This window comes from Ursus americanus, chromosome 23 (assembly GCF_024610735.1).
Source record: "Ursus americanus isolate L20-20 chromosome 23, mUrsAme1.1.p, whole genome shotgun sequence".
Lineage (NCBI taxonomy): Eukaryota > Metazoa > Chordata > Mammalia > Carnivora > Ursidae > Ursus > Ursus americanus.
In genome coordinates this window covers 38,591,917-38,605,170 of record NC_142149.1, presented here as the reverse complement: position 1 = coordinate 38,605,170, position 13,254 = coordinate 38,591,917, and the positions used below count along the sequence as shown (strand labels likewise).

General features: G+C 43.1%; 1 protein-coding gene across 1 annotated transcript; it reads right to left on the bottom strand.

The window, feature by feature from the left end:
- Positions 1-989: 989 nt before the first annotated feature.
- On the bottom strand, positions 990-11,178 carry C23H17orf75 (chromosome 23 C17orf75 homolog). Its single transcript, XM_045773375.2, is given in 11 exon segments — positions 990-3,039; positions 3,042-3,149; positions 3,704-3,807; positions 4,727-4,863; positions 5,012-5,076; positions 5,976-6,095; positions 7,852-7,909; positions 8,151-8,294; positions 9,211-9,336; positions 10,174-10,254; positions 10,969-11,178. Coding segments are annotated over 11 exon segments (1,101 nt in total). The 5' UTR covers positions 11,109-11,178; the 3' UTR covers positions 990-3,021.
- Positions 11,179-13,254: the final 2,076 nt, after the last annotated feature.

Genomic DNA, 13,254 nt, shown 5'->3' with positions numbered 1-13,254 from the left:
ACTTTGTGAGACATTTACCGGTGATAAGGTAACTGTGAAGACAACTTACTGATGACTTCGTATGTGCTGGGCATTGTGTGAGGCATTTTCCGTAGATTATCCTCGTTTAGTGCACAGCTACTTGGTGTGAGGTGGGTATCAATATGCCCATGTTTACGTGAGGTGCAGGCTGAGAGACGCGTAGTGTCTCACGGGGACCTCGTGGCATAGACGGATTCGCACTGTGGTTCCCAAGTTCACGCTCTCACCCCTCGGCTGTTTGTATGGGACTTTACGGGCACGAAACCTGTAGAAGGGCCAGGGTGTCCGTTTCAAGATGCAGTCTCACTGCTTTAGTAACAGTAATGGACCTTGGAACATTCATTGAGTGCTCACTTAACAGGGTCTCTGCTTTATCAGCCCTCCTAGAATAGTTTACAAGAAAATCCACAGCTGTGAATTCATTGCCGCTCCCTACCACCCCCGACTTCTGGGATCTAGCATTTATGCCAACTCAGAAGGATCTGAAGTCTGTGACACATTTAAGAAGTTTAGCAGTTGCAGAACTGGAGCTGTCCTCTTAGACCTCCAAGAGGAAAGACTTCATCGACGCCGGGGTGCGTGTGTTGGGGTGGGGGGGGACTCTCCATGACTGAAAAGACACATGGTTAGGAAAATGTGGTCCTCGTCTTATTTCCCGGATGCCTGCAGGCTTTCCTAGCATCTGGTGTAAGCACGCCCTTAATAATGAATGAGAGTGAAGGGAAGTGACTTGGGTTGAGTTCTACAGGTGTAACTTCCCTGGACAATGAATAAAACATAGTGAGGGAAATTGCCCTCACACCCCGCCTGTCGCCTCCTGCAGGTGCGGAAATGCGTATTCCAGCAGGTGAGGTGATTCTCTTCAACAAAGTCCTTAGCATAAGAAGTATAATCTCCCCCCCTAAACTTGTCGTGCTTTAATAAAAATGTCAGCCTTGAGAATGGAACTAGTGAAATAAAAATGACTCTTGAGAAGCTAAATTGGTTTATTATTATTACAAATATAATTACAATTAAAATGAGGCCATTTTTGATACATGACAAACATATTTCCTCTGTGTGTTGAGCACACAATACATAAGTGGATTCCACACTTGAACAAATCCTTTTTAAAACTTTAAAAGTTAATACATTAGCTTATTAAAATTTGAATACAGTACATTTTCTGGTCATGAGCTCTCTGGGTTTTTCCTCATGGCCAACAAGACACTTGATTCTATGTCACCATTTTCCTTGCCTACAATAGTGATAGTTTGCCACGGACTTGTAAAATAGGACTGTATGGTACACAACTGTGTACTGTAGTGAGCCTGCATCACAAAATATATATATAAAAGCACATGTAAGGAATATCTAATTACACCTTGACTATATCCATAAATGGCTTGAAGCAGGTAACACATTCACTTTTAAATGCCATTTACATCATGGACTGTTGAAAGATATGTGAATTTGAAAATGAAAAATATGTTCTTTAGACTCCAAATGTTGATGTCCTAATGTTGTCCATTAAAAAAAATTGATTTCTAAATGAGCAACCAAGTACATTAGAAAAAGTCAGATTCAAGGGTAGTGCCTTTGAATTGCTTATTTCCCATAGTCATTCTGAATTTAATGCTATAAAAAATGCTATTTGGATTTTGTTTTCTACACTGCCTACAATCCAAGTTATTAAAATTTAAAACCATATGAGAGCCTTTATGAAGATCCTGAATTGTATTTCTCATTAAAGGAAGAGAAATGGCTTGGTGAGTCATGTCCCCAGACTTCTGTAGACGAGAAAGCATCAGGCCATTGTCAGTCATTTTAAAAGTTAAAACTCAGCACTGACGTATGAGTTTAGGAGAGGGTTTTTACGGGCTTGTGTTCCTCTGAGCGTCCTGAGGGCAGTGAGAAGACTTCTGATCTTCTAAACAGAAATCATTATCAAATGGATTTATTAAAGAGCTTTGCAGAACAAACTGCATCACGTGTGTAGCTACGACTGGCTTCCACGGGAATTATAAATGGCTCGAGCTGAGGACACGTTCCATTGATTCGGTGCAGAACAATATGAGGCTTGTAACAAATACACAAAAAACTGAAATCAATGAGTAACTCTGATATGAAGAATCTGTTTGTTTGCATTCTTTATGTTAGTTTGCTTGTAGAATTTATGTACTTTGTTTCTTTTTTAACACTCGGTTTAAAAACTCGAGCGTTTTCAATAGAAAAAAAGAAAAGAAAATACAGGCTCTTGACAAATACCTGTGAACAAATGAATGAAGAAAGGGGCTGGGGGCCACTTCTGCAGTAGCTTTCTGTCAGAGACGATGTTTTGTCTTGAAGCTAGTGCATCTAGTTTTAAAGCTCATTTAATTTCTTACACACTCATGATTTGTGTATTGACTTAAAAGCTGGCTTTGTCATCCATGCCATAATCAGACAGAAAAAAAATCGATCCAAGCACCCACGGGATGCACAGATCTGTCTCTGAAATGGGGTTGCGGTGCTAACCCGTCCTGAGACTAGGAGGACATCTTTTTTTAAAGAAGCTACAGTACATTGAGAAAGGAGTATATTCAATTTTTCTGGGAGGAAAAATTGCTAAACACTGCAGCCAACTCCTCAGAGAAGCCACAAAATTACCTTTCAAGATTTCTGAGCATCAACCCCCTGAAGTCTAGAATTTATGGGGTCTAGAATTGAGCAGTACTAAAATTCCACGACTCTAACACACATTCTAAGACTCGGTGAAAATGGTCCTCAGATTTTTAGGTCTAAGTAAGTTAAATTTTTAAAAGTACAAAATGAAGAGATCTAGAATGTGTCTGAATTAGTCTTAAGTAGCAATCCTATGACAGAACGACCGCAGTGTCAACACCAAGGCTTGAATGTACAACTTCACAATACAATTATCTCAAAATGTGTGTTCAGGAACTTTGGGCAAGAGCTTCTTTCATAAATTCTTCGAGGACAGCCACCACGTTTTTGGCTTCAGGCATTTCTTCGTGTTCCACTTTAACAATCTTCAAAAGAATGTCTCCACTACCACAGTTCTTTAGGAACATGTAACATTTAAACAAAGCATAATGATTCATTTCTGCCTGTCGGATAAATCTCTTCAAATTATTTGTGTCTTGTATGGCCTAGAAAAAGATTACCCAGTTAAATATGTGTTTAGTGAGATAATAATGAAGCCTGAAAAATATCTCCTATCCAGCTGAGAGCTTGACATATGGTGCCAAGATATTTGCTTTTTATTTTCAATATTTCCATCATTCTTATTGCTAATATTGCTTTGCCCTTGGGAGAACACTATCTCTTACATAAAGGAAAAATACTTTTAAAATCTCCTAAATAAAGTAACAACACTCCTCCCCATCAGAATTTTGAACCCTTAGGCACTGAACTATTTTTTTTTTTTTGGTGCTTTCCAACTAAGATACATCACAAATCAGAAGACTGATGTCCCTGAGATACAAGCAAGCATTCGACCCAATTAATTGGAAATGCAATGATAAATATGCAGAAGCTCCTGGAAAATATAAATGAAGTAAATGCCTTCTGGGGATTCTAGTTTTGCGAACGTCCTATTTATTTAATAGAATCACAGCTGTAAAGCAGATGTGTTACTCTGTCACTGGTACTAAAATTCAGACAAAAATGATATGTGGCATTTGGCACATAGCCAATTAATTACCTTTAGTTTAAAGTTCTCCAGTACTTGTCGAAAAAGAAAAGGGTTACCTCCTTCAGTGCCGTTCAAAAAAGCCTGCATCCAGTCCTCACAAAACCGGTTGCTTCCTATGAAGTATTTTAGAAAAATTAAATAAATAAAACCGAAATCCTACAAAGCATAAGACATTTATTCTTTCTATTCATTTTTATTTATTTTTAACGGAAGTGTAATTGACATGTAACTTCTTAGTTTCAGGTTTATACCACGTGTATCCATCGTGATTTTCTTTCTTTCTCGGTAAAAACACAGTGAATTTTTTTTAAAGATTTATTTATTTGAGAGAGAGAAAGAGCGAGCATGCACAAATGGGGGGAGTGGCAGAGAGACAGGAAGAGAATCTCAAGCAGACTCCCTGATGAGCAAGGAGCCAGACACAGGGCTGGCTCCCAGGATCCTGAGATCGTGACCTGAGCCAAAATCAAGAGTCGGATGTTCAACCGACTGAGCCACCCTGGGGCCCCGCTTACAGTGAATTATTTAAGACTTCTATAACGGTCTGAAAAAATAGTCTACTCACCACCTGGCTAAGAAATAGCAAATGGTTGAAGCCCTGAGTGCGTCTTCCCCATCACAGCCCTCTCCTTTCCTATCGGAAAGGATTATCATAGCCACGTATTTCTTTCAACTTTTGTCCGTACTTTTTTTTTTTTTAATCTCTAAGGCTTATATAGTATTACTTTACATACGTTAAAACTTTGTGTTTTTCTTTAATGGCTTTTTCACTATTTCAAACAATACCTTTATGACTATTTCTGTACTTGTCTCCTTACGTACACATACAAGAGCTTCTCTATAGACACAGGAGTGGAATTGCTGGGCATGATGGGATTTCCGTGGTTCTAGAATTGATACTGTTTTTGGTGAGTGTGAGATAAACAGGTGCAAGGGTATAAGGCAGGAGGGCTAAGTGTGTATCATGTGTTCTCTGTGCAAACACGGACACTCACAGCAGAGCCAGGAGGGCTGCCTCGGGCTGTGGCTCACCTGCATTGTAGAACTGAGGCTGGGGGCCGCTGCAATCGATGACCACAGATTTATGCAGCTCCTCGGTCATGGCCATGCACAAGGACGTCATGGTGCCTTCGTGAATGAGGCCTTGAAGACTGGCCACACTCAGAAACCTGCCACACATATACAAGTTCTTTTCCACAAACGGTATTGCAGGATAGGAGGCAGAAAGCAAATGCGTTCTGTACTGGCGGGGGGGTTGAAAATGTAATATCAGGCTTGCTGTGGAAAAGGTTCCCTCCTTGCAAAACTCTTCTTTACCTGTTAATGTCTCTCTTTGTTTTTTCATCTGATTCCTTAACTTCAACAGGAGTATAACTCAGAGCCTATGAGAGAAAAATAAAGCCTAACTGATACAGGGATTCATTGATAAGAGTTTTCCTTATTGAGCAGCTACTCGACACTAAACGTCAGCTTCCCCAATAACCACCACACTGGACCATTCTTGATGGGCACTACCCAGGAGCTCTCCAGAGCCTTGTTCAGAGGCTGCCCACTGATAGCCTAAAACCTGCCTTTACCACCCTGGTCTCATGGGACCATCCAGTCGAAGCTGAATTTACCTACCACCTATTTAAATAAAAGCCTGGCCATACACTCTAGCCTTCCCCCATTGTCTGGATATTTTCATGAATTTTTCATTTTTTATCTGGACATTTTTTAAGTAATCTCTACTCACAATGTGGAGCTTGAACTTATGACCCCAAGATCAAGAGTTGCATGCTCTACTGACTGAGCCAGCCAGGCACCCCTATATGGACTTTTTATATAGTTAAAAATCACTTTGGAGTTTTGTTTTCCTTCTCAAATTGTTTTGAAAATTGTGCCTCTCCCAGATCACTTCAAAAGTATTATTTAAAAATGTTTTATCCTAGGGGCTGGCTCAGTCAGTTAAGGGTCAGACTCTTGATCTCAGCTCAGGTCTTGATCTCAGGGTTATGAGTTTAAGCCCCACTCAAGCTGGTCGTGGAACCTACTGAAAATAATAATAATGTTTTATCCTATTAGGAAGATTTAGTATTTGCAATTCTACCTGAGTAATGGAACTTTCTAGATCTCAGTAAACAGAGCATGGTCTATTCTGATTGCAAGCATCGTTTGAATGAATATTCGGTGGGGGCGGGGAGGAGTAGTATTCAGAGAAAGTGAGTATGTCTTTAAATAATCCAAACTCTGGCAAACTGACTCTTGATTAAAGAAATGCTTTCGTTTGGGCAATACTTACGGCATGTAGCAGAAAGGTAAGCTGCTCCTGAAAGAGAAGAACCACCCTTTGGATTGGGCATACGACATCCTCAAACCAGCTGCTCAGGTAAGATTTTATGTGGTTCTCCAGGCCCTTCTCCTAGATCAAGAAAGAACATCGTCTGCTTTAATATAACCCTTCACATTAGTGGACTTAACATTTTCTTAATGATACTCTTGACAGTGCAAAGAACTCAGGACAGGGGCACCTGCGTGGCTCAGTCAGTTGAGCGTCTGCCTTCAGCTCAGGTCATGATCCCAAGGTCCTGGGATCGAGCCTGTCGTCGGACTCCCTGCTCAGTGGGGAGTCTGCTTCTCCCTCGGCCTCTGGCCCTGCTCGTGCTCTCTCTCTCAAATAAATAAAATCTTTTAAAAAAATGAGGATAGACACCTTTTTTTAAGCTAACACCACCAACTCAAAAAAGGAGTTGTGATACAACTTTCCTGAGCAGAGTGGGGATTAATTCTGTACTGAATTTCTTAAAAACACACTTAGAAATGTGTTACATAAAGAGACCGAATTAGTAGGGTTTCATGGTATTTCTTTGCTGGGAGAAGTTGGGCATTTACATGTCCATCTCCCCCTATCATACTGTGTGTACTAGTTGGAGATTTTTTTTTTTAAGATTTTCTTTTTAAGTGATCCCTGCACTCAAAGTGGGGATCGAACTCACAACCCCGAGATCAAGAGTTGCGTGCCCTACTAACTGAGCCAGCCAGGTGCCCAGGAGATATTCTCTTAATAATCCTTGTCGCCCCAGCACTTGGCAGTGCCTGAAACATCCATGCATGAGCTTATAGAGCACCTGCTGAATGGCTGAAGGAGTGAGACAGCTCACTCGCATTCAAATAGGATCAGAGAAGGACACACACTAATTCATCAAAGCACTCCAGCCCACTCCAGCTGTCAGACATGCTGCCACGAGCACATCTGGCTTTCTAGGCTGTGCTGCTCCCTGGGGACTAGTGGCAGAGCTCCACTCTGGCAAAGCAGCTCCCCCTAGACTCATTTCCCTGGCTTACTCCAATGCTAGCCTTTCCTCTCCCACAGGATCTTGTAAGCACATGACAAGTAAAAGGAATTGGTACCACATGTAATGGGTAGTAAAGTTAGAAGAGTTATGACTTTAACAACTACTACACGCTGAAGTGTAGTTTTTTAAAGGGATGGAAATTTTTTTTTTTTAAGATTTTATTTATTTATTCGACAGAGAGAGAGACAGCCAGCGAGAGAGAGAACACAAGCAGGGGGAGTGGGAGAGGAAGAAGCAGGCTCCCAGCAGAGGAGCCTGACGTGGGGCTTGATCCCAGAACGCCGGGATCACGCCCTGAGCCGAAGGCAGACGCTTAACGACTGAGCCACCCAGGCGCCCCGAAAGGAATGGAAAATTTAACCAATATGGATGTATCTAGTTCACGAAATATCAACCAATAAAAAAATGGAATTTTTCTACAAATCTCTGATGTTGAGTTCAAGGACAGTCATACCATTGTATAGCAGCATGTCTTTGGTGCCAGAGGCTTCCTGGACATTAGCTCTGACCACAGCGTAAGTTTTATGTGCCTAGAAATCGGGAAAAGAGCATGCTCTTCCTCCCCTGGCATGTTACCGTATACCCTGAATTTAATGGATTCAATTTTTCCTGGATACAAAACATGAGAAGCAGTCTTGTGAAACTTACAGCACTTACAGGACTACGTTCCCTGCTTTCCTTAACCAGCACCTTCCTGTTAGCCCACAGAGTAGTACATTTTTAGAATTTGGGGGTCTTTGTGTCCACCCGTGTGATGTCATAAGCACAGCAATTACAGCGTGTTTATCATCTCAGTCTTACCAATTAAATCGATCATCTTACCTCACGGCTCATGTTGTTTTTCAGCCCTTGGATATATTTGTCCAATTCAAGCCTGAAAGTACGTTCTTAAGGAAGCAATAAAGGATGCATCGAGACAGTGATCTCTCAACAGGAAACATAAAATCTTTTCAAATGATGCAAACTCTACAACACGCCAAGACAAACTGGTTGTACGAAGGGATGAAATGAAGTAGGTCTAGAAGGGGTAGGAAAGCTCTTTGGAGGTTGGTAGGAATACTCCTCCACTTGGCTTCCCATGTTTTCCTTCCTGAAATCCTCAAAGACCAAAGAAAGGATATAGCTCAAGTCCTTTTTCAGACCCTCCTAAAAAACAGACCACATACTCTGAAGCGCTATGTTCAGAGTCCACTGTTGCTGCTTCAGGAAGCAGTTTTTCTTGTTGGAAAAGACAGTAATAACAGCCGACCCGGTAATCTGGAATCCTAGAACAGACAAGACAGTAAAATGTATTATTCTGCTAACTCATGCATCTAGTTTTATGGACAACTCCAAACCCTCGTCATCTTCATCTGGCAATACTGTTAGATTGCGAACTAGGTCAGAACTTCCTAGACTTCTCCTTGGCTTACATGAAACAGCAGAGGAAAATCAACATGTACATTATGGACTTTAGTGAAAGCAGCACCTGGAATTTCAAACATGGCAATTCTTTGAGTTTTCCTCTCATGTGAAAAACTCATGCACATTTTATTGTCGTTTATGGTATATCCATGGTTACATAAATATAAGTATGTTCTCTTTCTCCCCCCAGACTTCACGAATCACTGAAGCTCCAGCAGATGTGACATGTTAATCCTGGGGCTCTATCTTTGGGCTGTGGCTTCATACTCCTGAGGGGAAATGATGCCAAAATCCGAGTCTAAAGTGAACTACAATCAAGGGGTGTGATGGAAATCTTTCTGGAAGTCAACAGAGGACACCTATGATTAAGCCTGAACTCCATCAATATGACCAACCTTGTGACCTTAATGTCTTTGAGTTTATTTGCTCATCTGAAAATGGAAGTAAGAGCGTCTTGCTCTACTGCCCCTTGCTAGAGAGAATGGCATCAAAGTTTGGGAAAGCACTTCACAAACTGTAAAGTATACAATTTTAGTTTTGGTAACTAACTCTTTTCTTCCAAGTACAAGACTAAAATAAGTACACTTCGGTGGCAGAGCCGGCCACTCGATTAATTCCCTTCCACAGATGTGTGTGTGTGAGACCCAGTGCTCAGGCTGCCAGGGAACAAAGACCAGCTTTGCGAGTCTCGTAGGAGCTGATCTTTTGCGATTTCTCCTCACGTCTCATATTCAGCTCAGAAATAAAAATTCAGGACACAGCACATTTTACACTTACCTCAGCTCCACGGATGCAACATTACCCAGCCCTTCAAATACTGCTCCCTTAGAAAGACGCTTAGCAATGAAGCCGCGCAGCTCGGGCTCCACTTCCGATGGCAGGTTAGTGTCCACCAAGGAGAGGCTGGACAGATGAAAGACACAAGTTCCTTACCAGCGGACTGCTACATTCACACCTCGTAAGGCAGAATATTACTAAAAGCCAGGAGCTCTTTTAAGGATTTGACAAAGCTTTTTATAGGAATCCTGCTGGGGAGGCTTCTAGGTGTGTATGTCTCCAAGCACGATCTTCCTCATCCAACAGCTTAAAACAATCCTATCTTCCCAGCTCATTCTCTCTAGTATGATGACTCCACCGGGACCCCTAATCCACTGACCTTACCTCCTTTTCACAATACCGTAATGCTATTGTAACACCTAAAAAATTCCTTAAATCATCCACCACCCAGTCAGTGAACATACTGTTGTATTATACCCTACTTCGCATCAAGTGTTAAGGTTCAGGCATTCATTCATTTACTAAATATGTATTAACTGTCTACCCTGACTCAGGGTGCCAGGTAGGGAGATATCGATGGACCAAAGACACAACAATCTCTGCTGTCCTAGAATTTACATTCCAGTGTGTAGCAATAGAGCTCTGAAAGGGTACTGAAGGTGGGGAAAAGGAGCGTTTTAGATTTCTTTCTACCCGTGTGACATTGAATGTTTAAGGCAGCTCCAGTCGAAGACCTAAGATTGATTGCCTTGGCTTAAGACCAGAGGCACTGCCGGTATTCGGATCAGCCCAGCCTTGAATGAACTAACGAGGAAATCCAGATGAGGTTCCTAGGGGACAGGTGGGCTTGGTGGTTTGACTCGGGGAAAGCTGAAGGGAAGTAGGGCACCCACTGATCTCTACAAGACAGTGATGCACAGAAGATGAAAGTACACCCGTGGGTTAGGGTCGAGCTGTTTGTACCTGAAATCATCACCAGAGGGCGTTTCTGCATTTGTGCCGCTTGGGCTTCCATCATCACTGTCCCCTCGCTGTTGTGCCAATCTGCACATCACAAAAGCAATACAGCTATCAGTTACGGGCTCTAACTCAAGTGCAGTATGGCCCCCTCCCCGCCGGCAAGTAGGGTGGGAGTGAACAGTCAACCGAAAATGTCGCAAGTTAGAAGTGCGTGGATCCTCCATTGCCTACCCTCAGGACAGGGAGAACCCATGAAACGGTGCGGACAAGAACCCCTTCTCTCTCCAGGCCTTCTAAGGGGCGGAGGAAAGGTTAAATTAAACATTCACAACAGTCAAGGAAATTTCCTCTAAAAACCAGACTTTCCAAGAGAGCCCCAGGAACATCTGCCCTGACCGAGGAAAAGGAGGCAGCGAAAACAGAGGACAGTCGGGGGCGGGGGGGCATGTGGATGCGTGGGGCTAATGGGAGAAAGCGGGGCGATAATGACAGGAAGGACGGGGTGGAAATTGACATTAATGAGTGTGCGAGGCGCTGCGCCAAAGGGCAGGGGCGACAGGAAGGGGCTGAGAAGTCGAGAGGGACAGTTGGAGCGCAGAGGTTTAGGAGGGGCACGAAAGTCCAGGACGGTGGCCCGGAAGAACGACGTGAGGCGAGGAGGGCCCTTAGGGCCAGAAACTATATAGCTGGGAGCGGGGAAGAAGGCCTTTGCGAGCGGCCAGAGGTGAGATGCGGGGCCGGCATGGGGGGCCGGGATGCCGGGCCGGGGCGGGGCCACGGGGACGGTGGGTGCTGCACCTGCTTCCGCGGTAGCTGTAGAGACAGTAGTGGCTGCTGGGCGGCGGCTCGAGTCTCCGCTCCTCCGCAGAGCCTCCCTCCTCGCTGCTCTCTAGCTCCTTTTCATCCCCATCCAGAGATTCCTGCAAGGAGGGGAGCATCGCGGCGGCGGCCTCCGAGCGGCCCTGTGTAACCGCCAAACCGCTCCCCCGCTGCCGTACAGTCCTCCGAGGCCGGGCTCGTGCGGCTCCCGGCCCTCGCGCACCTGCGTTCCGCCGGTTTCCCAGAGTCGCAGGCCAGGAAGCTGGCTGCCCTGGGGGAGGGGGAGGGCTTTACCCCCCGCAGGGGCTAGTGCGCGCGCCGAATTACCTCCCGCAGAATCTTTTACCATTTCTCTTTTGAGTCCCTTTTCTCCTCTGGCTATCGTCTAAGACGTAATAAACATGGTACAATTAGCTAACCACCTGGAAAGGAACGAATGGGCCCTCCTCCCGCCCTTCAAGTGCGTGGACACACACGTGCACCAGTTTGATAAAAGATATAAAAATCTATTTATTTTTTAAGATTTATTTATGTGAAAGAGAGGGAGCACGCGCAAGCAGGGTGAGGGAGACAAGCAGACTCCCTGCCCAGTGGGAAGCCTGACCCCGGGCTTGACCCCAGGACCCCAAGATCATGACTTGAGTCAAAATCAAGAGTCAGAGGCCCAACTGACTGAGCCACCCAGGTGCCCCAAAAGATATAAGAATTAAAATGCCCACTCTCAGGTGAAAACATGGGAGAATTTTGAACATTCTTGAAGAAGGCCTTTCTTAAATATTTAAAACACTTAAAAACCACATGGCAAAAGATTAGTAAATCTGACAGGGTAGAAACTAAACTTCTGTGTTGCCCAAAGTCAAAACACAAATGACCAACTAGGGAAAATATTTGCAACGTATATAATAGATGGAGGGCTGTCATTCGTCAATAAAAAAGAAAGACAATAGGCAGTTCGCAAAAATAAAAATGAAGAATATTTACATATTCTTCATTTAAATAAACTGTTCAATTTCAAATGAAATTGGTGGTATATTGTACTACTTTTCACCTGGCACATTAGCGACATTTGAAAGTTTGGTAATACTTTGTGTTGGGGTGTGTAAAGAAGCAGTCATTCTCCTAAACAGTTGATAGGAATAAAATTAATGCACATGGTTAATTTAATTTTATTTATTTATTTTAGATTTTATTTTGTAAAGTAATCTCTACATCCAACATGGGGATCGAACTCATAACCCTGAGATTAGGAGTTGCATGCTCTACCAACTGAGCCATGCACATGGTTTAGAAAGGAATTTGAAAATGTTTATCAACATTTTAAATTCACATACCCTTTGACTATCAGTGCAATACCAGGACATTGTCAAATGGGTACATTTCTGTAAGTGTGAAAAATGCAAGTCCAAAAATATTCCTTGCAACATGGTTTATAATGATGAAAAACTAGACAAAATCTCAATGTTGGTCATTCGAGTACTGATTATGTAAGTTTTGGTACATGCATGGGAGGCAGAATAGTGACACCCCCTCCCCCGCCAAGATGTCCACGTCCTAATCTCTGGAACCTGAGAATATGTTACCTCATATAGCAAAAGGGACTTTGCAGGTGTGATTATACTAAGGAAATTGAAATGGGACGATTACCTTAGATTAGCCAAGTAGGCCCAGTGTAACCATAAAAGTCTCTGTAAGAAGGTGGCAGGAAATCAGAGAGGAGAAGGCAATTGTGATATATAGAGACTGAAGTGATTTGGGACCACACGCCAGGAATTTGGGCATTCTCTAGAGACTAGAAAAGGCAGTAAGTGATTCTTCCCTAGAGGCTGCAGAAGGAATGCAGACCTGCCATTTCAGACTTCTAATCTCCAGGACCGTAAAATAATAAATTTATGTTGTTTTAAGCCACTAAATCTGTGGTTAATTTTGTTACAGCAGCAATAGGAAACTAATACACATGTGTACCAGAAGACTATGCAGCTATTAAAAAGAATGAATTAGAATATGTGCACATATAGAAAGACAACAGAATGTAATTACTGCCAAGAAAGTAATGCAGACAAGGGTGATCTTATGGAATCTCATTACTGGCTTCTTTTTTCCCCCCCATATTGTTTTGTTTGTTCTTTAAAGATTTTATTTATTTACTTGACAGAGAGAGCGCAAGAGCGAGCACACAAGCAGGGGGAGTGGCAGAGGGAGAAGCCGACTCACTGCCAAGCATAAAGCCTGACTCTGGCTCCATCCAGGACCCTGGGATCATGACCT